The following is a 22,580-nucleotide window of genomic DNA, read 5'->3' on the forward strand; positions in this document are numbered from 1 at the left end:
GCATTGCAATAGTAGCAGATCAGATACAGTATAGGAAAATTTGGACTCAAGCTTCAACATTAAAGGCAACTCTAAACAAATCTAGATTTGTTTAGATTTAAATGACCTGAGGGTTTCAGCACTTTTACAGTCTTCTGGAAGTTTGTTCCAGATAAATGGAGCATTGGAACTAAATGCTGCTTTTCCATGTTTGGTTCTATTTCTGGTTCTACAAAGTAGGCTGGAGCCAGAAGACCTTAGTGGTCTGGAGGGTTGATACAATGATAACAAGTCTGTGATGTATTTAGATGCTAAGCCATTTAGGGATTTATAGACTAACAAAAGTATTTTAAAGTCCATTCTCTGAGATACAGGGAGCCAGTGGAAGGACTTTAGAACTGGGGTAATGTCTCTAGTTTCTTAGTCTTAATGAGGACGCGGGCAGCAGCGTTCTGGATCAGCCTCAGCTGTCTGATCCACATTTTAGGCAGACCTGTGAAAACACCGTTGCAGTAATCAATTCCACTAGGATAATCGTTTGGATTAGTTCTTTAAGATCCTGCCTAGACATCAGTCCTTTAATCCTAGAAATGTTCTTCAGACTTGTAACTGTGTTCAGATGCTTTTGGAGGTTCAGGTCTGAGTTCATCACTACACCCAGATTTGGGGCCTGATCAGTAGTTACTAGCTGAAAAAGCGCGCTAACTTTTGATTGCTGGTCTATTGGTCCAAAAATTATTTCTTCAGTTTTGCTTTTATTTGACTGTAGAAAGGTTTGGCACTTCCATGCATTAATTTCTTCTAAGCATTTACTCAGCACTTTAATGGGTTCATAGGCACCTGGTGACATGGTGATGTTGAGCCGTGCGTTGTCTGCATAGTTATGGTAACTGATGTTTTTTTTTATGATCTGAGCTAGAGGGAGCATGTAGTTATTGAATAGGAGGGGACCCAGGATGGACCCTTGAGGAACCACCCATGTGGTTTTAGTCATCTCTGATGTAAAGTTACCTACCGACACAGTGGGATTTAAACCAGTCAAGTGCTCTATCAGAAAGGCAGACCCAATGTCCCAGGCGCTCTAAGACAACCAAAGGATAACCTGACTCTCGCCAGACGGATGTCGCTCTGCCTAGCTCCACTCACATCCATCTGTGACCTCTCCATAGGAATTGCTTTTATTGAAGGCTGGGCCTTATCAAAAATCCTTGCATATGATTGGATAAGCCACTTGTCTGTCATCTTTATCGACGTGCTATTTCAACCACTCACACTGAAGCTAACCCGTGACGCTGTGAGAGCGACGCAGGAAAAAACTAAAGTTTTTTTTTTTTAAATGTGTTTGCGGCTCTAGTGGCACGCGTTTTATTGACAGTGAGCTGACAGGAAGAGGGGGGAAGACAGGCGGCAAAGCGCTGCGGGTCGGAGTCGATCCCGGGCCGACCGCGTTGAGGACTAAAGGCCTCCTAATATGGTTCGCGCTAACCGCTAACCGACAAGATGTCCGCTGCGGACGCGCCAGAAAACAAAACTTGCCAAATCCAGTCTGGAGAAGGACGAAAACATGGTTTCCACCAACAAAAGCCTTCAGAGCTGTTCTCTGATGTTCTTTTAATGAAACAACATTAGGTAGATTGGACAACACGGAAGAAATAGCAGCATCAATGCTAACGCTTGCTTCCTCGATGTGAGCCGCCATTGCTGTCCGAATCAAAACAGTCTCACGGTCGCTTCTCCACTACGTCACATCTATGAAACTCCAGCCCTGCGTCCTGATTGGCTGGACAGTAAAATTGGTTGAAGAAAATCATTCTCTATGGAAGAGGTCCCAGATGGATGTGAGTGGAGCTAGGCGGAGCGAAATCCATATGGCTAGAGTCAGGTTAATCAAATGGTGCACTATGTCCAATAATTGGCAAAAGGTCAGGTTCTTGATTTTTGGAATAAGAACAGACAAAAAGAGGGCAGAAAATGTTTTTTTCCCCTGCATGCACTGTTTTGCTGTGATAATAAAAGTAACCCTACTTTTCAGGTCTGACCAAAAATCCTTTCTCAAAAAAAAGGTTTAACTTGGAGTTGCTTTTTAACATCATAATAGATGAGAAACAATGACGATATAAATGACGACCTATTCCTTGTTTCAAATATCCACAGACCTACTCAGTCCTGTCATCATACTCTTGAACCATTCCGCCAACTTTCAATCCACGCTGCTCCGCCCATTTCCTCACAATCTTCCTAACTTTTTCTTGACCACTCTGAGTGTGCGTTGGAGAGCGAAGGGTACCAAACAATCTTCTCTTGTTTCGTTGGCGTCTGTCACTCGGAGGAGTCAACACGCTGAAAGCCACATTGCTGCACTCGTTTTTTACAATACCCTGCCATTCCCATCTGTTATACTCACACAACCGAAAGTGAACTGGTGTGTGTACTACTACTACAACTAATGTGCATATGAATGACATGTGTCAGAGTGCACAGCCGTGGCATTGGGCGCAGCACGTTTCTTTAGGGAGGAGGGTCAAGGATGATTGTGAGGGAGCGAGCCACCATATGGCAGAATAATTAGTCTTGGACCTCAGTGCTGAGAAATGCTCCCCTCCTCTGCTCTACGCACACACACACACATTTTCACACAGGACAGCCGAGTGAAAGCAGTGTCCTACTGTGGAGCTGAGGTGTGAACACAGAGAAATGCCTTCACATCTGACGGCGGCGTTTGAAAGGAGCGGCAGGTCTCCCTGCAGAAAACTGATTTCAATAGAGAGCTCCATCAGTGGACCACCAGGAGGGCGGCGCTGTGGGCCCTTCCTCCGCGTAATGCATGGGCTAGATTTAAACTTCACCAAACGAGAACCAAAGACAGGGATTAAGATCCAGTGACGAGCTTGGTGGCCTTAGTGTTGACTGCCCAGACGAGAACAAAAGGCAAAGAAATAAGGGGAAACGGAGAGGATCTTGGGATCTGCTGTAGCTCTGGTGTAAAAGCAATAGATTTAAGTTTTATAAACTTACCCTCAGGAAATAAGGTCTGTGTGGCAGGAGGAAGGTTAAAACTCTGCATCTTCCTCCTAGATGGAAGTTGCTGCCGGTAGTTATTGTTAGGGTAAGACGACGGGTGGAAGTCCTCAGGACGAGCTTTCATATGGGACAGAAAGCGCGGGCAAACAGACGGTGGCTGATGAACTTGATGATCATGGACCTGTGGCATAATAAACAGATTTTAGAGTAAATATTGTAAGATTTAAATTTTTTACATTTTCTTCTTCCTAATGTCACGTATTAGTAAGAAATGAAAAGATTCAAATTTAAAAACAAATAACTGCAGGGAATACGTTTATAAAATACTCCACTTTGTAATTTCAATTGGAAAATTTGGTTTGAAGATTTTATTTATTTATTGTAATTTAAATTTAAATGGTGGAAAAATGCTTAGGGGGAAAAAAGTGACTTAAAATAAAACTACAGTGCGGGAATTCAAATTGGCCCCCAAAAATGACTTATAGATATTTGCAACTGAGGCATTACCTTCAGAAACAAAACGACCAAGAGAAAATCTCCCAAGACATGACCACTGTCTGGTAGCTGTTATCAATTGCTAAGGGTGATTAAAAAGGGACCACAAGGTGAGTTCAGTGCCAATAATAGGGATGTAAAGGAAAAATACCAACTGGAAGCAAATATAACAGATGTCAGGACATAGGTTTACATGGAGGTGTGACATGGAGGAGGTTTAATGGGAAAGTTAAGATGCGTTATTTTGACATCTGTCATGTCCAAATTTGGTAAAATGTCTCACTTCTGTTGGAGAAGCTATGGGGCAGCGGGTGACTTTATGCTTTTATTTTGAGATTGTCCAAAGACTGTAGAGTTTTGGAAACCTGTACATAAAGACCAACAGTATCTTGGTTATGGTAACGTATTTGGACCCAACCCTTTACTCAATTGGACTAGTGCCTGAGAACCTCACAAATAGGGAGAGTTTTTCACAAATAGGGATGGTAAATATTGAGAGTTTTTCTCGTGATGGAGAAGAAGACGATCACATCTGCCAAGTTGAGGCCACAACCTCCCGTCCCTGTATCACGCAACGGAGAGACAGAATCAAACGACAGCAAGACTACAACTTCAATCTTGATGGAAACCATTATCATGATTCCTAGCAGAGCCTCGACACCTCTATAAATTCATTTTCTTTAGTTATTTACTCCAGAGCTGGATTTCTGTTCAACAGGACCTTGGACTAAGTATTTGACTAACTTCATGTTGTTCAGCTACCAAGATTATGGACTAATGGTTTAAAAGACATGCAGGACTGTGTAAGCGATTGGGTATTAATCTGTATATGTTCATGTAAGATACATGTGGAAAGTAAATACAAACAAAAACAACTAGAATGATTAAATAAAATGAGCAGAAATAGCAATAATCTTCCAAGCATAATAGCATTAACTAATCAATACATAAATGAAAAATAAATTACTGATACTATAACCTTTATAGGAAAAAAAACTATTTTGGCACTCAATAAAAGTTTGCTTAAAAATGTTGAAAGTCCATAGCAATAAATACATAAGATTTGTTTTATTAGTATTTATTTTATTTTAAACACCAATAAAAATATCACTGATTACAATCTGGGGTATATTCCGCAAGTAATTGGCAAAACCAAAAAAAAGAAAAAGAATTATAACAGTATTGCATGTGCACACAATTTTAAATAACGCACACCAGCATCACTGCCCCCTTGTGTTCACATAGGTAATTACAGGCCAAAAAGCCTTGCTAGAATGAAAACCTGCTTCCTCAGAGTAAAAAAAAAAAAAAAAGGAAATTGTCTTCAAGGCAATAAAACTTTAGAGTAAACTGCCACGGACACAAGCAAAAAAAAAAAAAAAAAAAAAAAGCTGGTAAATATTGAAATGTAGACTGCCTGCAGCACCCCAACCAGTGAAAACCGGTCTGTCCCACAGCTTTGGTGCCAGTGACTCATTCAGCGCGTCTGAGGCCCTCCGAGAGCAAACAGTCGTAACAAATGGTACACAGACGCGGGGCTTTTATTTGCCTTGGATTTAAGCTTCATCTTAAACAAAGTTCAGCTCCTCTTGCTTTTATTGCACAGCAAAGAAAAAAAAACAAGCTGAAAACACAAATATCCAACCTGCATCTAAATCTTCCTACAACAGAAGAACAGGGGGAAGGTGGGGTGACCGCCTGACTTACACAGGGAGGATCAGCTTTTGAATCCCTCTACTATGTCCTTTTTTTTTTTAGATGTGGTGCCTTTAAAGATTTGCATTCTTGTGATGTAAAGAGGGAGAACTAACGCCAGAACAAGAGACGGCATTGGAGGCTGCTCCTGTCCACGCTCCTCGCCCCCACTTAGGCCTCCTTATTGCCTGTCACTCAGGCTCATCAAAAGCCTGAAGAAGGTTTGTGAGGCTAGATGTGACCCGTTCCTCTGGGCTTTTGCACAGCATGCCTTTTTTTTTTTATACGAAAGGTAAGGTTTAAAACGTTTAATGAAAATCAGAAAAGTGGAAACAGAGCTGAGCATTTTTTTGTTGTTGTTTTAGACGTCTGACTTTGTCCTTAAACATGATGCATAATTCATAAGCTGCCTTCACCAAAAACATTACAGTTGAACAGGGATTAAAACAACTGTGGAGCATAAATACAATAAAAAGACTTCAGCGGACATTAGCTGTTTAAATATTTATTAAGGGATAAAATGGACGGGTAAAGAAATGGCTGGAAGGATGAATGAAAAAAGGGACAGATGGATGCATGGATGACCAATGAATGTATGGGAACTATGGATGCCAAGGAGATGAATGGATGGATAAATAAATGGATGCTGGAACAGCAAAATAAATGATTTATTTAAATCCATCCATGGATGGATGGAAGGACAAACCGCTGGACAAATGGGTAGACGAACAAACGGATGAATACATTGATGGATAACGAAGATGAAGGGTGCATAAAATGGATGAATGGACTTTTAGAGGAGGGGTTCCCAAAGTGGGGGCCGCGAGATTTGATGCTGCTGTGCTGAAAAGATGAAGCATTTCCTTCTTTGTGAACCCGATAGCGAAGTATAACTTTACAAGATGCTCCACATTCCTCGTTTTAACGCAGGAGGAAGGCTGCGCTGTCTTGTAAGTTATAAAAATTATGACTTTTTTTGTAATATTGTGACTTTATTCTCAGAATTTCCCCCACGAAAAAAAGAAAAATAAGATTGCCAAAAGGGGGTCACCAGTCTGTGGCGCTGTTATTCTGAGGGTCGCAGGCTGAAACGTGTGGGAACCCCTGCTTTACAGAATGCGACAGTGGATAAAGTCTAAGACAAATCATTTCTGGAGTGATACTTTCTATATAAAGCCCCCTTCTTCCAAACGTTTTCCAAATCAATTAATACGACTGGTTTAAATCCTATTTAAAGGACAGGGACTTTTTTATATCAGTAGGTAACTTTACATCCCAGATGACAAAAAATACATGTGGGGTTCCCCAAGGGTCCATCCTGGGTCCCCTGCTGTTCAATATCTACATGCTCCCTCTACCTCAGATCATAAAAAACAACAACATCAGCTACCATAACTATGCAGACGACACACAGCTCTACATCACCATATCACCAGGTGACTATAAACCAGTTCAGGCACTGAGTAAATGCCTAAAAGAAATCAATGCCTGGATGTGCCAAAATTTTCTTCAATTGAACAAAAACAAAACAGAAGTAATAATATTTGGACCAATAGAGGAGAGATCAAAAGTTAGAACACAGCTAAAAACCACTGATCAGGCCTGAAATCTGGGTGTAGTGATGGACTCAGACCTGAACCTCCAAAAGCATCTAAAGACAATTACAAGGTCAGCTTTCTATCACCTGAAAAACATTTCCAGGATTAAAGGACTAATGTCTCTGCAGGATCTGGAAAAACTAATCCATGCGTTTATTTTTAGTAGAATTGATTACTGCAACGGTGTTTTCACAGGTCTGCCTAAAAAGTGGATCAGACAGCTGCAGCTGATCCAGAACGCTGCTGCCCGCGTCCTCACTAAGACTAAGAAAGTAGAGAACATCACCCCAGTTCTAAAGTCCTTACACTGGCTCCCTGTATCTCAGAGAATAGACTTTAAAATACTTCTGTTAGTCTATAAATCTCTAAATGGCTTAGCACCTAAATACATCACAGACTTGTTATCAGTGTATCAACCCTCCAGACCACTAAGGTCTTCTGGCTCCAGCCTGCTCTGCATACCTAGAACCAGAACTAAACACAGAGAAGCAGCATTTAGTTCCTATGCTCCACTTATCTGGAACAAACTTCCAGAAAACTGTAAAAGTGCGGAAAGCCTGAGTTCCTTTAAATCGAGATTAAAAACACATTTGTTTAGGATTGCATTCGACTGTTCTAATTGAACTGTATTACAGAAATATAATTAGTTTACTTTGTAGTCCAACTGTTTTTACTTGTTTGCTTTTAATTTTTATTTTCCCATGTTCTATTTTGTTTCTGCATTTTATTCCCGCTTGCTTTTATTCTGTTTTATTTTCCTATATTTCAATCATGTAAAGCACTTTGCATTGTCTCTGTACTGACTCTGTACCTTGCCAACGACAAACAAACCAATGTTAGAGGGTTAAGCATTGTCACTGATGGCAAAGAAAAGCATACGAAGAAACAAACGTAAATCCTCTTATTTTCTTTCATGGTTCTGTTACTTCATGAGTAACAAACTACTTTTGGCGCTGCAGCTCAGCGCAGCAGAGGCACCACATGTCAGTCAGCGGATTTGTTAATAACTCACTGCAAAATGAATTAAAGTTCGCCGTGAGCTCTCCCAGAGGAAGGCACTTCCAGCAGTGACAGCACATTGGGCCGCGCTTTCTGCAGACGCCCATTTACAGGCGTGCGGGCTCCTCTGGGTCCTCGCAGGCCCCCCAGGAAACGGGCTGACCTCCTGGCGTCAGGCAGCCCACACGCTGTCCTCACACAGCCAGAACTGGCTAATGTCATTACGGGCCTGTTTGTGCTCAACAGCTCCCTGATTGAGATGTACAAGTGGCGCTGCTCGATGAATGTAGGAAGTCTATTAGTTAGTCAGAGTCCCAGATGGCCTGCAGAGGACAGCCTTGCGTGTGCAGCCCTCCTGCCCCCCCCACCCATCCACCCACCTCCAAACACATAAGCATAGATAAGCAGGAGCACACACACACACACACAAACACACACACTTAATTACACTGCCTCCGAGTGAACCCTCTGACAGGCGGACGACGGCGGGCAAAGACAGAAGTGTGTCTATGTCCCAGAGTCTGCAGGGACAGTGAATTCTTCACAAAGCTGATGCACAAGAAAGCCAGGCTTACGGCCTAACAAGGTTAAACCCCTGAAAAAGAGTGACTTTTTAAAACATGGAGATTTGTGTTTCTGTGGGGTGTAATTGGCTTTGCTGCAGGGATGGATGGAGGGGGACGGGGGGGGGGGGGGGGGGGGGGGGTGCTGGTGAGAGGCAATGTGGGGGCCGACGACAGTGGGGAGCATTGTAGAGTCCAGCGGATTCAGGGGGGTAAATCTGATTATCAGCTCGTGTCAGAAGCCAGGCTCAGATGCAGCTTAGCGCTCACAGAAACTTTCTGCTTTCAATAGTAAGACAATGTTCTTGCTTTGCATGCAATCTTGTCCCCAGGGGTCCCAGAAGGTCCTAGAAACCTTTAATAATAAGAAAAAAAACGCCACAGCCATCGATGGAGGGGCACCCAGTCAGAGACTTCAGAACTGGTTTTAGAGAAGCTTTGATCCGTCAAATCTGAATTCTCTTTAAGAGCCGGTATAACTGAGCGGTTTCACAATATTTGAGGTAGCAAGACATCAGCAATAGCCTTAGGCCAGGGGCGGTTCTAGACAGGGGCCAGCAGGGGCCCGTGCCCCAGTAGAAATGGTCCTGGCCCCTGTACTAAAGACATAAGATTAAATACACTTCTCATAATTATTTGCAATGGCAAAGAAACCATTACTGATTGGTTACTTTGACCAATTTTATTTTTTACCTATACAGTTTTACTCTAAGAATGATTTAAAAATTAAGATGTTTCACGTTTAGCTTTAGCCGTATTGAGTTGGGGGCAAGTTTTCAACTGCTAGATCAGGGGTCTGAAACCTGCAGTTCCAAATCCACAAGTGGCTCACTTAATATTATTACACAGTTAAATATTGTCATTTTATTGTTACACTTTTTGTTCTGTGCCCCTGTGAAAAAACACTGGCCCCACCTTGGCCCCCCTGGTAAATTTGGTCTAGAACCGCCACAGCCTTAGGCCATCAACAGGTCTGTCTGTTAAATGAGAACTCGTGTCTCAGTGGGACGGCTTGCATAAATAAATGTTCTGTAATAACTAAGTCTAAGCCCACAGACAACAGATTATCGCCACCATACAGTTGCCAACCTTCACAGGACTGGACGTCCCAGCAAATTTACATCAAAATCACTCCATGCAAAGTCGGAATCCCCAGAGCTTTATCTTAAACTCTACAGGCCTCAGTTAGTGCTGTGATTGGTAACATTTATGATAGGTCGATTAGAAAAACGCTAAAAAAAAATGTGACGTCTGAAACGTTTCATTCAAATTATCCCCTGACTTTTGGAACAAGGTTATTTGGACATATAGGCCCAAGTAGAGATGTTGGTTATAATGGAGAGTCACAAATTTGAAGAATAGCAAACAATGTTTCAGCACCAACACCTCATGGGTATCCTGGGTGTGTAGGAGGACACCTGATCCAATTACAGCAGCAAATCTACAACAGAACGGCTTAAATAGATGAGAATCACTGGGCATCCCTTTGACTTAAAGCCGCTGAGGGCACCTCACTGTATTTTTAGATAATGCGTGGACCGCATTATCTAAACGCATTCTTGAAGCCTCAAGTCATAATTGCACAATAAGCACCTTATTACCTCATTATCTGTCATCTGTGACTCATGAAGGACAACTAATTCATACACACTTTTGAATCTTCATCTTATTTTTTTAATCCCTCCTCAACGCTACAATGAAAAAAAAAATGAAAAAAAAAACCAAACCTGTTTGTTTGTCTGTCTTACGTGTAATTATGTGAAATTTCACCACTGTAACACGCGGTGACAATAAAGAATCCTTGAATCAAGAGAGGAGTGCAAATAAATTCTGGTAAATCTCAATGAAATAAGGCTGTGTTGTAAAAAAAAAAAAAAAAAAAAAAAATCAAACGACTGGGTTAAAATTCTCTCAGAGTGAAATAGGTGACTGGAAAAATTCATGCAGCAGAAAAATAATAAAGATCATAAAAGCACATTAAAAGCCAACAATTCATCTGTGAGCTGCAGGCCTCATTTCTATCTTTTATTCTAAGTTTTTGATGTCCTTTAGCTGTGAGGCTCCTGGTTTGGCACAAAATCACTGGAGGATGGTAAAAAAAAAAAAACAGATTTTAGCTTGGGTTTTGTTCAGGGTAGTGTTAAGCTATTAAAAAATTAATTCGGGCAGACACATTATCATATATTAAGGCTTAAATTTGTGTACCCGTGTATTCTGACCTGCACGGTCTATTTCATTGCCCCAGGTGACCCTGCAGGTGTGTGGCTGCCAGCATAAAGTAGGTCACTGGTTCAGCAGGTCACTGGTTATGGTAAAAGTTGTGCGACTGTACGACGAGAACAGTTTCACCGTCGCGATGCTCCTCCTGATTAGCGAGCAAAGACGTGATGTCAGGGCTTGAAGGAAGTTTCTGAATGCAGAAAGCAGCCCAGGATGTAAATGAGGCTGTAAGAGCAAGCGGGCCGCTTTGTCTGACGACTTTGTTTGCTTAACCAGAGGCCAAGACAGGAAGGCGGCCCACGCGGCTCTGATGTCCCCATGGAAACCTCACCGTTAATGATGGTGCATCCAATCCCATCCTCCTTTTGGCAAAGCGGAGAGGAGGAGACTGGGAGCTTGAGTGTGTGTGTGTGTCTTTTCCGCTATCAATCAGAGCACGGAAGAAAATAAAACAAGAGCCGTCCTAACCTTTTATATTTTTTTCTTTTTCTAAAATGAACATTCTCACAATATACAACGTATGAAACTGAATTTTAAAGTGTTATTTGTTTGTTAGTGGTTGAAATGATGAAAGTTTCCAAATGCTTTAGTGAAAAGAGATCACTAGTAGGGACATGTTTTGACGCATAAATGGCCTCAGTCTTGAGATTCTTTTACTACTACTACTACTTCCATGAAGGATATCTTTTTATTTCATAGTGAAAACTGGGATCGCTACAACATCATAAGTCGCTCGCTTCTCTTCAAGTTCCTCCAGTAGCTTTACAACTAAACGGTGAAGTTAGGGGTTGTGAGGTGTTTGGTACTTTACACCTGGGAAGCGTATCTCGACAGGGGAGCTAAGACCAACAGAACCCGGTCATTGGGCTGTGTCCGTAAAGCTGATATTTAAACGTGTAGCGTTGTCTTATCTCGTTCTGGAGGTTTACTATGCATATTTTTCTTACAGTCTGCGTCTTGGGGACATTTCTCCACACAAAGCTTCTGTCTGCCTTGTTGGTTCAAAGATAGCAGAGCTCAGAGAGCAATGGTCTACGAATCTGTGGAGGGAGCTAAAGATTAGGGGAACTGGCAAAGATGCCCCCCCCCCCAACTGTAAAGACTTTAGAACTCATAACCAAAAACAATTTGCATGTTTCCGCTTGTATTTTGACAAAGAGCTGGTCAGCATTTATAAGAAGGGTTAGCTTTCGGTAATGGCAAAGTTTTTATTCCTATTGATTAATGGAAACTGCATCTTTATTTATTTATTTTTTATTTTCTGTATCATCATTACACCTTAAAAAAAAGTCAGGAAGTTAATTAAAAGACCAAATATAAATTTAGCTGGGAAAGGTTACATACACTCTCAGTGAGCTTTAGCTTCAGTGTGCAGAAGCACACATAAGTCAGCAAGGAGTGTTGGGTTCTGGGATGTTATCTTTACTATGGGTAACATTTTATATATACACACACAATATCAAGACATTTTTTTACATAAAGTGCTATGAAAAGCAATTGAAACATTAAAACAAGCATTTTTTAACAAACAAACAATAAAATAATTCTGTACAATAATTTTTGCTCGTCGCTCATCCTTCTGCTCAGGTAGAAAGAAAAACAAAAGAGCAGGGATCTACTTCCAGCAATTTTTTTGACATTAGAGTTTAAATTAAAATTAGAAGTTAAGCTGCATGTTATAAAATGCGTGCTTATATTCCTTCTTGCCACTAAGCTTGCATATTTGGTTGTGTTGTCACAGTATTGGTGTACTTACAGCATGGTTGCACCCTCCTCTATCCCACAGAATGGCCTTAGTGACAAAAGAGACATACATCGGTCTCTAAAGTGGAAGAAAAAGACCAAAAATTAGATAAAGAATGAGACAATTTGAGAAGGTTGCACTTTTTTGTAGCTTTAATGCTAAAACCAACATTAAACAGCATAATGTGAGTGTCTGTAGCTTCTACAGCAGAAGCGGAGGACACCCCCTTTCTAACATCTGCTGAACGTCTGCGCCCCGTCTTTATTTAACGTGACTCTTCCTCAGGACGGTATGGCGTTATGACCGGTGCGACCTGTGGAGCTGGATGCAATGTGTTAACTCATCCATCAAGATGGACACATCCAGAACCGGTGCCCAAAAACTCATCCATCTCTCTCTGCATGTCATAGAAGAGCCGAGTCAGCTCGAGTCGATCCACCGCAGGGAGCAGCCGAGCAGATCCTCCCCAAACTCACCCTTCAATTCATGGCGTGCAACCCCAGAACAGAGATGGTGACGGGGGGGCAAGAGGCGCTCACAGGGCGGAGGACAATAGACTTTGTTGGTGTTTACTCTGAAGTGTGCTGGTGTGGATCTCATTGTTAGCTTAGGACAGGCCAAACCTCGTAAGTTCCACAAATAAAAACTAGAGGGCAGTGTCAGGTCTGATCCTCTCTCTTACGTAGTGCACAGGGTTTATTTTTTTTTTTAAAAAGAAAAAACTTTTTGTATGCTTGTCCTAAAAGCCACCTTTACTGAAGGATAATAATGACTACAGGCAACAGCAGTTAACTTCACCTTTTGTTTTATGCAGAATGTAAGCGAATTGGGGGTGGGGGGGAGGTTGGGGCTTGGGTCAAGCTTTGTACAAGGAGTTGAACAAGGTGAAGGAGAAACAGATTGTAAATAATGTATAGAAATAAATATATATCCTCATCAAGAATTGTAAGACTTGAAATAATGTCAAGCATTGATATATATATCCATCCATCCATTTTCCAAACCGCTTAATCCCTCATGGGGTCGCGGGGGTTGCTGGTGCCTATCTCCAGCGTTCACCAGGCGAGAGGCGGGTACACATACATACATATACATACATACATACATATATATATATATATATATATATATATATATATATATATATATATATATATATATATATATATATATATATATATATATATATATATATATATATATATATATGATATTTAAAAAAATTATTTGTGGTCGCATGTTGACTGCTTCCATGCCACTACACTTTGTCTTTAAAGGTGGTATTGATCAGTACTTCTCCAAGCTTTTTGAAGTTTTTCCCTTGGGTTTAGGTGTTTTTTCCACTCGTTTTCAATAGAGACTCAGAGAAACTGGCTTCTAAATAAAAAAAATTAAAACATGATAGTGCTACGGATAGAAGCCCTGGTCCCTCGCTTCCCTGTTTTTTGCCCATTTGTGTGTTTACGCTGCTCTCTGCTACCATCTGGTGGTCACTTTCACAAGAGAGGAAATCCTAAATATCAGACTGTCCTCTACAGGTATTTTTTCCCTTCATTTTTCATCAAGCTGAACTTCACTGAGATCTTCGTTGGTGGCACTATGGATATCACCCCATATGCAGGCGAGGGAAAAGGGGCAGGTACGCTCATTAAGCTTCTGCAACAGGGACTCCACACACTCTTGCCTTCTATCCACCTGGCTAACATCGACTCCCTGGCTCACAAAATGGACAAAGTGCTGGTTCTTAACTCTTAAAAAAATCAAACTTCTGTTCTCCCCCCACACTGCTTCCCCTCACCATTGCGGTCTGCTGTGGATCACTTTCAGTTCCTAGGATCTATCTCTACCTGGGACCTGGGCTGGTCACAACACGGGCGAAGATCCAGGTTAGACAGCACTTCCTGCTGCAATTCAAGGAGTACAAACTTCCACAGGAGCTGCTGATTATCTTCTACACTATCACTACTTAGTCTTATTCAGTCAGGCTGAGTCAAAGCACACAGTAATGGACAAACAGGACAGCTCCAAACTACAACAAACAATTATGTCTGCAGAGAGGTTCATCTGAGCTGACCTCTCCTTCATCCAAAACTTGTACTAGTCTAGAGTCAGAACAAGGACAGCCAACATCTCCGCAGCCCCCATACATCCTGCACACAAACTGTTTGGAATTACTTTTTGTTAGCCGCTTCACATACAAGTCGCATATATTTGGAAATGTGAACGGACACGCAAAAAAATACGATTTCACAAAAAAAAAATAAATCAGAATTGAGCATCAAGGCCTGCAGTGTAAACGTTGCCTAAGGACACTTTTTCAATTTTGTTAATGGTACCGGCATCTTAAATTTTGACGGCTACCTTCACACTTCTCTCTGTTAGCGCTAGCACTCTCAGAAAGGAGTCCAGCCAAGGACCTGGACACTTTCCAGTCATTTCTGTGCAATTCCTAAAGGGTTAAAACTGCAAGCAGGTTGAAGTCAACCCACTTCTCTTGCTCCTCTGAGCCACTAAGAGAGGGAGCCTCCTGGCATTGCTGCTTGAGGGTTGGATGTATTAATGACAGAAGGTCACAGCAACCCACCAATAGCAGCGTGATGATCCTCACATCATGGTATCATATGCATGGATCCACTTAATTGAAAAATAAGTTCTTGGCATAAAAAAAAAAAATTCAACAAAGCTTTGCATCATTGGCTTTAAGAAAACTGCATCAATCGATGGTCTTGCTCTTTGATGTCCTCATTTGACCCGTCATCACAAATAGACATAATCCCACAGAGGGTTTGCCCAAAGTGATTGCCGCTCCTCTCTTTCCTGCTCAATTCGGACGATGAGATTAGGGAGATTCCTGGCAGATGGGATTTCCACCGTGCATGTGTTGTTAGTATGCAGCCCTACTTTCCCCACTAAGACTTCACCCCGCAGTACACTTCCTGTCTGTCAACTGAGCAAAGTGCAGCGTGGGCAGGCCAGACAGGAAGTGGAGCGTTGTCAGGTTAAGCCGGCAGTGGAGGGGGAAATATGGTCAAATATTGCCGGCTTTATCAATAATGTGTAGGTGGAAAAAGGGCAGATCAAATTACCAATTTAGAAGTAATCACCAAAGTGGTGGCTGGGCTCCGCTTTATCCACTCTGCTTTGTCCTCTGCGGTGATTCCTGCCGCCATCTGTCCGCCTTCCTCAAGGGAGTCCTTGCTTTTTCTCCTGAGCACCACACTGGATGTTTTTATTAAGTCTGTTTCACCTGATTACACCCTGTCTGTGAGTCAGCGCACATTAATAGGCATTTAATCAATGTTTAATTAAGGTAGCTGGCATGAAACACCAAGCTGGAATACTGAGTTTGCATCCTGATGAGGTCAGACGTTAGGACACACAAAATGCACACGATTGCAGGTCATATGCAGATGTGAAGCAGCGCCCATTATAACGGGTGAAACAAGTTAATGGGCATATTTCTGCTTCAAAGATGAATAATTTAACCAAAATCCATCCTAAAAAGTTGAGTCTTAATACACAAGTTTATATAAAATTCTAGATGTACGATTTCCCTAGAAATTGTGAATCCTTACTTTAACATTAATAATATTTCTAAGTCCAGCATATTCATTGGCCGATAAAAAAATATGAAAAAAAAAAACAACTCAGAAGGATAAAATAGCAACATTGCTGCGTACAACCTTCCTGTTACCTGCTCAAAATCTTCCCCTCTCTCTCTCAGTCAGATTTGTCCATGGGCGGCGCCAGGGGCTAGCTGAGATTTAGCCTAGCAACTGCTAAGCAACCTCAAGATTTTTGTTATGGAAATGAAAATACACCGTAGTAATTTAGTAATGGGTTAATTCTAATTTCAAATATAAAGATTGCTCAACAAAGCAATCCTTTTGTTTTTTTTTACCTTAATCTCACAATATCATGTAAGGGAGGGTATCGTAAATCAGTAAAGCGCTAAACTTGTAGGATAACGGTGAGTTTGAAAATTAAGTTTGTCTTCATCTTTTTTTTGACCTCCTCAAAAAAAATAAAAAATAAATAAATTTCTCGTTCGGCCAGCAACTCCTGTCTGTCGTACAGCAACTGCTAAGATACCGCAATGAAAAAAATTCTGCCGCCGCCAGTGCATTTGTTTTAGGATTATTTTTAATTAGCTTGTTTCAGCTTTGTGCTTGGTCTGACTTTATTTTTAAACACATCATCGATACTGTAAAAAAAGCCAACTTTGTCCCCCAGTCAGAGCTTCCTTGAATTAGACGGTCCAAATAAAACAAAAAAACAAATCACTGCATAGTTTGTGTGCATTACTCGCTAAACTGAATTGTAGGCCGTGCACATTATTTTGTAGGGCTTTAGCTGTCTATTATAGCAATCGCATAATCTCTTGATTATTTTTCAATTAATTGATAATCTTAAAAGACACACTTCATAAATTAACATACCTCAATAAAGTGTCTTGAACTAAAAAAAACAGCATTTATTGTACATCTTAAATGCATTGTAAATGGCAGAAACGTAAAAAAAAAATTATATTTAATGCTGACAACATGGTCATTTTATAATTGAGGTCTATACCCATCTTGTCTGTTTAATCTAGTAAACAATGTAACTAGGACTGCAACTATTATTTTGTCAGTGCACCTTTTTTGATCATTGAATTAATATTGAAGCAGAACTTTTTTTACAGAACTTGAATCAGGTGAAGCTTAAAACTATGCCATTTGAGGAGTTCTGGATTGAGCATATTTACAGACGAGGATTTTTTCTCTGCTGTCTTTTACCTGTTTCTGTGTCTATTGAGATAATTGCAAAACAATAAGCACTATGGCGAAAGCAGTAAGGCTCCACTTGTCAAAGTAAAATCTGTTTGGCTCTCTTTGGTATTAAGACAACAATTGTTAGTTCTGTCAGACAGGACACAATGGAAAAATATACAGTCCAGGCTTAATTATTGCTCTGAGTGGGTTGGTCTTTCAGCAATTGATATATTTTAGAGTATGTTGACTGCAGTTAACGATTCGATTACTAAATTAGTTGATTATTCCAGTAACAGAATAATCACGATTAATCCAATTACTGGTAATTGTTTCAGCCCTATTATTTTGCTGACAGCCCTATAATTATGTTGATTAAATTAGGTTTTTTTTTGTCTACGAACAATCCAAAAACGTCTTGTGTGCCTGCGTGTTAATCCACAGAAGTCCTCCAAGCAGCACACCGGTGTCTGCTAGAAGAAAACAGAAAGAGCAGCCGTAGAAATGAAAATGTTACCATTCAAAGTGAAGCCCTTGGAAAAAGCTGCTCTCCTGCTTTAGAAACTAACAGCTCTGTCTGCGCACATTTATCCGGAAATACATTTTAATTGGCTACGAGCAGAATTACCAGCAAACCTGGCATTGTTTTATAGCTTAATTAGGAATAGAAAATAAAAGATGATATACAATAAGACTAGCAAAACAGAACGCTAAGAATGTTGTATATAAAACATATTTAAGTATTTATGACATGAAATAGTTTAATTAGAAAGGGCATAAATAGCATGCTTAAAATTTACCTTAAATATCAATATTTTGACCGCTTTCAACACACATATTCACAAATGCTACAAAAGCAGTCTTCGTTCTCCATTTTGATGGGATGGATCTGGCCTCGCAAGGTGAGGCTCCATGTGGAGTTCAGATAATGTGCTCCAAAAACATCTGAGCTAACCGTGGCTTTAAAAAGTGAAAGTTAGGAGTTCACCTACATCCATCCATCCATCCAGAGCCGGGGTGCCTATGCCCAGTGGTCATTGGCCAAGGTATGGCGTTACACCCTGGACAGGTTACCAGGCCATCACAGGGCAACACAGACACAGGTCTGCGTGCATGGGTGTTTGTCCTGTGGCAACTTACAACCAATTACACCTACAGCATTGTTTCTGGACAGAGGGAATAAGCCGGAGTACCCAAAGAGAACCCAGACTTTCACTGGGAGAACATTCAAACTCCATGCAGAAAGACTTGTACCTGCTACCTTCTTGCTCCAAGGCAACAGTGGCTAGCCACTATTACACAGTGCTAGAAAATTACACCAATTATACTAGTGCTAGAAAATTATACTATTTTTGCACTGTGTAACTCTAATTATGGACTGAAAACGGACCATGATTGGCTGCACTTAAACAGCTATTTAGAAAGACGTTCATGGACTTTACACGTTTGGAGGAATAGAAACGATTTAAGAATGATATTTTCTTTAAGTGGATCATCCATGATTTACTTGCTGGCCACAGGCTTAGATCCACTCATAATGTGTGTGACTGTCAGATTAAATTTGGGTCTTTTGAGAATTAGGATGAACGGCTGTTTTTTCCAGAGTGGAAGGATGATACAACATACAATCAGGTGCAGAAGTTGTAATTTATTGTGGAATTTTCTCTTATCCACATAATCTCTTATCTGCACACATTTCTACTAACATAAATCGATGCTCGTTTGCATCTATTGGAAGCCACAAATGTGAAAAGACCTTTGTGTCGGTATCTTTGCTTGAAATTTCCAGTATTCTTCATATTGTTCATTTTCCACAGTTTAGACAGAATTTATTTTAGGTAGCCTCGTCCATCAGAAGGTACGGCTCAATAACTTGAACTGCATGAGGCCACAAGGCAGAAATCGGGCCCAGAGAGATGACCCAGTCTCCACAGGACGGTCAAGACAAAGCAAAGCAACACAACAGAACTTGTGGCGTGATCCCGTTTAGAATCAATTGTTCAAACTGCTGAGTTATCAATGTGAACAAAAGGCCCCGGAGAACACCTCAGCAGGACTTAGTCCAGGTTACAGCCAGAGACGGAGTAGAAAAGGACAAAATTGAGAGAGAGAAAGCCTGGGGTCAGCTATAATGAGCCATGAATGTGAGCATCCTACCAATCCTGTTTAATGGGGTTCATCCCTGGAAGGTTTTCTGCCCTTCCTCACACCGGCGGTTCTGTGTGTACACATCGAGGTCCAGGTCAGGGGGCTGCAAGGACTCTGTGACCCTGAAATGAGCTCAGGGAGTCAGTGGGGGAACCCTGCTGATAGGACAGAGCTCCTTTTATGCTTTAATCTGCAAGCAAGAGGATCAATATGGTGACTATTGGCGGTGGGATTGTGCGCAGGAGAAAGCGGTCCAGCCATTTAAGATGTCTCACAGGGGGCTGGCGCACCCTGACAAAAGCACAGCTCTGCTGCCACAATGACCTGTGAGACACTGGCACACCAGCAACTAACCTGCTTAACATTCATTAGCGTCAGAGAGGTGGACAGATGCTCCCAGCTTTACGGACCTTCTCTCTCATGTTCTCGACATGGGGTTCATTCAGCAGCGTTTGACGTGTCTTTCATTCAGCATTCTGGACTGGTGGGCGGTGGCGGCAGCAGGACACGCCGCTGTGGATTTAGGAAGACCTGGGTGGGCATGGAGGAACTCACCCTGTGCCGCCTGCAGTGTCCAGAGTCGGAGGGGTCCGGTCGCCAGGTGCTCGCCCTGACCGGACGGCCGGGTAAAGACAGAAGCCTGCTCGGATGCTTTGAATCCTCATTAGTGGACCGTCGGTTTTCCAGGAGACAATCCAGACCTCCTCTTCCCTCAAAATAAGACATCTCCAAGAAGTTCTACTCCAAAAGTTTATACATCTCCTCTTCTGAATGTAAATCTACCCAAATCTTTCAACTAATACACCCTTCCGCTTTAAAGGTGTACTCAAAGAAGGAGTAAACTCTGTGGGAGGCAAAAAATGCAGACTGATGCTGTTAATAATTACCATCCAGCAGAACCGGTGCAACTCTCTCAAGCATGTGTGCCCTGAGCACTAAAGGCCTCTAACATCACACTTTCACCACAAATATTAAACGCAGACAAAACTTCAGCACCTGCGTCCCCCATTAGCATGTACACGGCAAACGAGGGGCCACACAGCAGACCGGCGTTTTCAATTAAACATTGAGCCGCACTGCAGCCCAGAGTGACAGAGTCCAGAGCAGAAAGCGGGACCAGCTGGAGAGAAAGAGAGCTTTTCAACCGGACTCCAGACGCAACGTGGATCAGGTTCTGGGCCGCCGCACAGCAGCATAAATCTCCTCGCCTTAATTACATTAGAGGCACATAGTGGCGAGCTTTGTGATAACAATGAACCCTATCAATTCCACAAATCAGAGGCACCCACGGTCCGTCTGTGGGTGTGCTCTGAAAGGGTCTATATCTGCTTCTGCGATCTGAGCTCATTATGTAGAGTGTGTCTTGGGCGGGATGCGCTGCTCCTTTAGGTTAGCGGCGCAGGAGAATTCTGGTAAATACGTTCTTGGTTTAATATTAACAAGAAGAATGTGGAGCAGGCACAGATTTCTATGGTTACAGACAAAACACGTTCATAGCGAAAAAAAAATGATGTATTTCTGCTGGAAGGAAGATTGTCTGCAATCACATACTTTTAACTTGTTGACCCTTTGATCAATAAGAAGGTAAGGTAAGTCCGACATGACTTGGACAGGAAGAAACTTTGCACAACATGTGATACGCAGCAAAGCTTCTTTGGACAAAGCGAGATCAGGACCTCTCTTTAACATCTCCCTCCACAAAGCCGACTCTGCCTGAGATCTTTCTCTTCAACCCAGTGGGGGCTCTGCAGAGCAGGTCGGGATAAGCTAGATGCCAGAGGACCAGTTGCTAAGACACGGCGAAAAAAAAGTCTTAAAAAAAAAAATTTAAGGCTGGAAGGTTTTTGTTATTATCTGGCTAATGTCTACAAATCTAAACAAGGATGAGTTTATTTGTTGCTTATGATCCTTTTTTTTCTTCTTTTTTTTTTAAATACAATATTATGCATTTATCCATACATTGTCTTGCACTTATCCAAAATCATTTCATGGAGATACAGGTCCATTCCTCTCCCCAGCGACATCCTCAAGTTTATTCTGAGGGATCCCAAGGCCTTCCCAGGCCAGAGAGGATATATAGTCCTTTTGGTAAATTCTGGGTCTTCCCCGGGTCTCCTATTGGGACATGCTCAGAACCCCCCCCTTCCAAAGCGAGGCACCCAGGGAGCATCCTGATCAGATGTACAAACCACCTCAACAGACTCCTTTCTACACAGAGAAGCAGCAACTCTACTTTGAGCTAACAGAGATCCTCAGCCCATCTCTAAAGCTGAGCCGGGCCACCCTTAGACGAAAGCTAACTTCAGCCGCTTGTATCCAGGATCTCGTTCTGTCACGATCCATCCCTCATGACCAAAGGTGAGGGCCGCAATGTAGACACATTGTTAGAGCTTTGCTTTTTGACTGGAGCATTGCCCTGCTTCCCTGCTGTCCATCTCCAGCTCCATCACTAGGTAACAAGACACCAAGATACTTAAACTCCTCAGCTTGAAGCAGAGACTAACTCCTAACCCAGAGGGGGCAGTCCACCTCGCTCCGGTCAAGAATCATGGACACAGCTCTTTCTTTGGACATACAAGGATTGCAAAGCTCTTAAAAAAGTCATCCAGATACTTCGTACTGCAGCAGCACCACCAAAGAAATACCTCTGGTCGTAGGCCTTCTCCAGATCCACAACATGTAGACCAAAGATACATACTCCTATGACCCCTTAATCAATTCTGTCCAGGTAAAGATCTGGTCCGTTGCTCCACGGCCAGGATGAAACCCACATTGGTCCTCAGTCGAACCTCAGATCCAACACCCCACAGTAAGCTTTCCCATGGACGGCAAGAATTGTAATCCTTCAAATATCAGAAACAAACTCTCTGGTCTCCTTTCTTGGGACCGCCACTGCAGCATGCTAATAACTCCATTTAATATTTGCAATCAATAGCCTTGTATTATATCGGGTAGGGACACATATATCCACAAAAGTACTCCGCAGGTTCCGGTAAGATCCCTGCAACAAGTCACGCCATAATACAGTCTGCTCCATGTTTCAGGGAAATACCCGATAAGTTGTATAAAGTACTCTGCTGAAAAGCACATGATTTTGTGTTGTGGTTGTACCCTGCAAGTGGCTAATCTGAATATTATGAGACACATGAGTTAGAGTTGCAGGTATTCTTGCTGCGTGTTTACATGTTTAACATTGGTTTGTGGCAAAACTCTAAACGATACACTTTCTGCTTTGGGGTTTAGGCGATGTGACAAACGGTAGTGGTTGTTGATAAAGGCCATATCAGAAAAAGAATTTGCTTATTTGACCATGATTGTGTGCACAAATCAAACAATTTTCACAACAGACATCACAACTGACATTTGG

The 22,580-nt window shown here is 41.9% G+C and overlaps 1 protein-coding gene across 2 annotated transcripts in view; it reads right to left on the minus strand.

Moving 5' to 3' along the window:
* The window catches only part of LOC105933984, a 78,852-nt gene extending 58,898 nt beyond the window's left edge, over positions 1 to 19,954 (minus strand). For both annotated transcript variants that reach the window (XM_036149121.1, XM_036149120.1), the window contains exons 1-3: positions 19,769 to 19,954; positions 12,327 to 12,392; positions 2,995 to 3,181 (exon numbers count right to left, since the gene is read on the minus strand). In XM_036149121.1, coding sequence (XP_036005014.1) covers positions 2,995 to 3,181; positions 12,327 to 12,392; positions 19,769 to 19,939 — 424 coding nt within the window. In that variant the 5' untranslated portion in view covers positions 19,940 to 19,954. The remainder of the gene's footprint in view (positions 1 to 2,994; positions 3,182 to 12,326; positions 12,393 to 19,768) is intronic.
* Positions 19,955 to 22,580: the final 2,626 nt, after the last annotated feature.

The sequence above is a fragment of the Fundulus heteroclitus genome, chromosome 17 (genome assembly GCF_011125445.2).
Source record: "Fundulus heteroclitus isolate FHET01 chromosome 17, MU-UCD_Fhet_4.1, whole genome shotgun sequence".
NCBI classification, from domain to species: Eukaryota; Metazoa; Chordata; class Actinopteri; order Cyprinodontiformes; family Fundulidae; genus Fundulus; species Fundulus heteroclitus.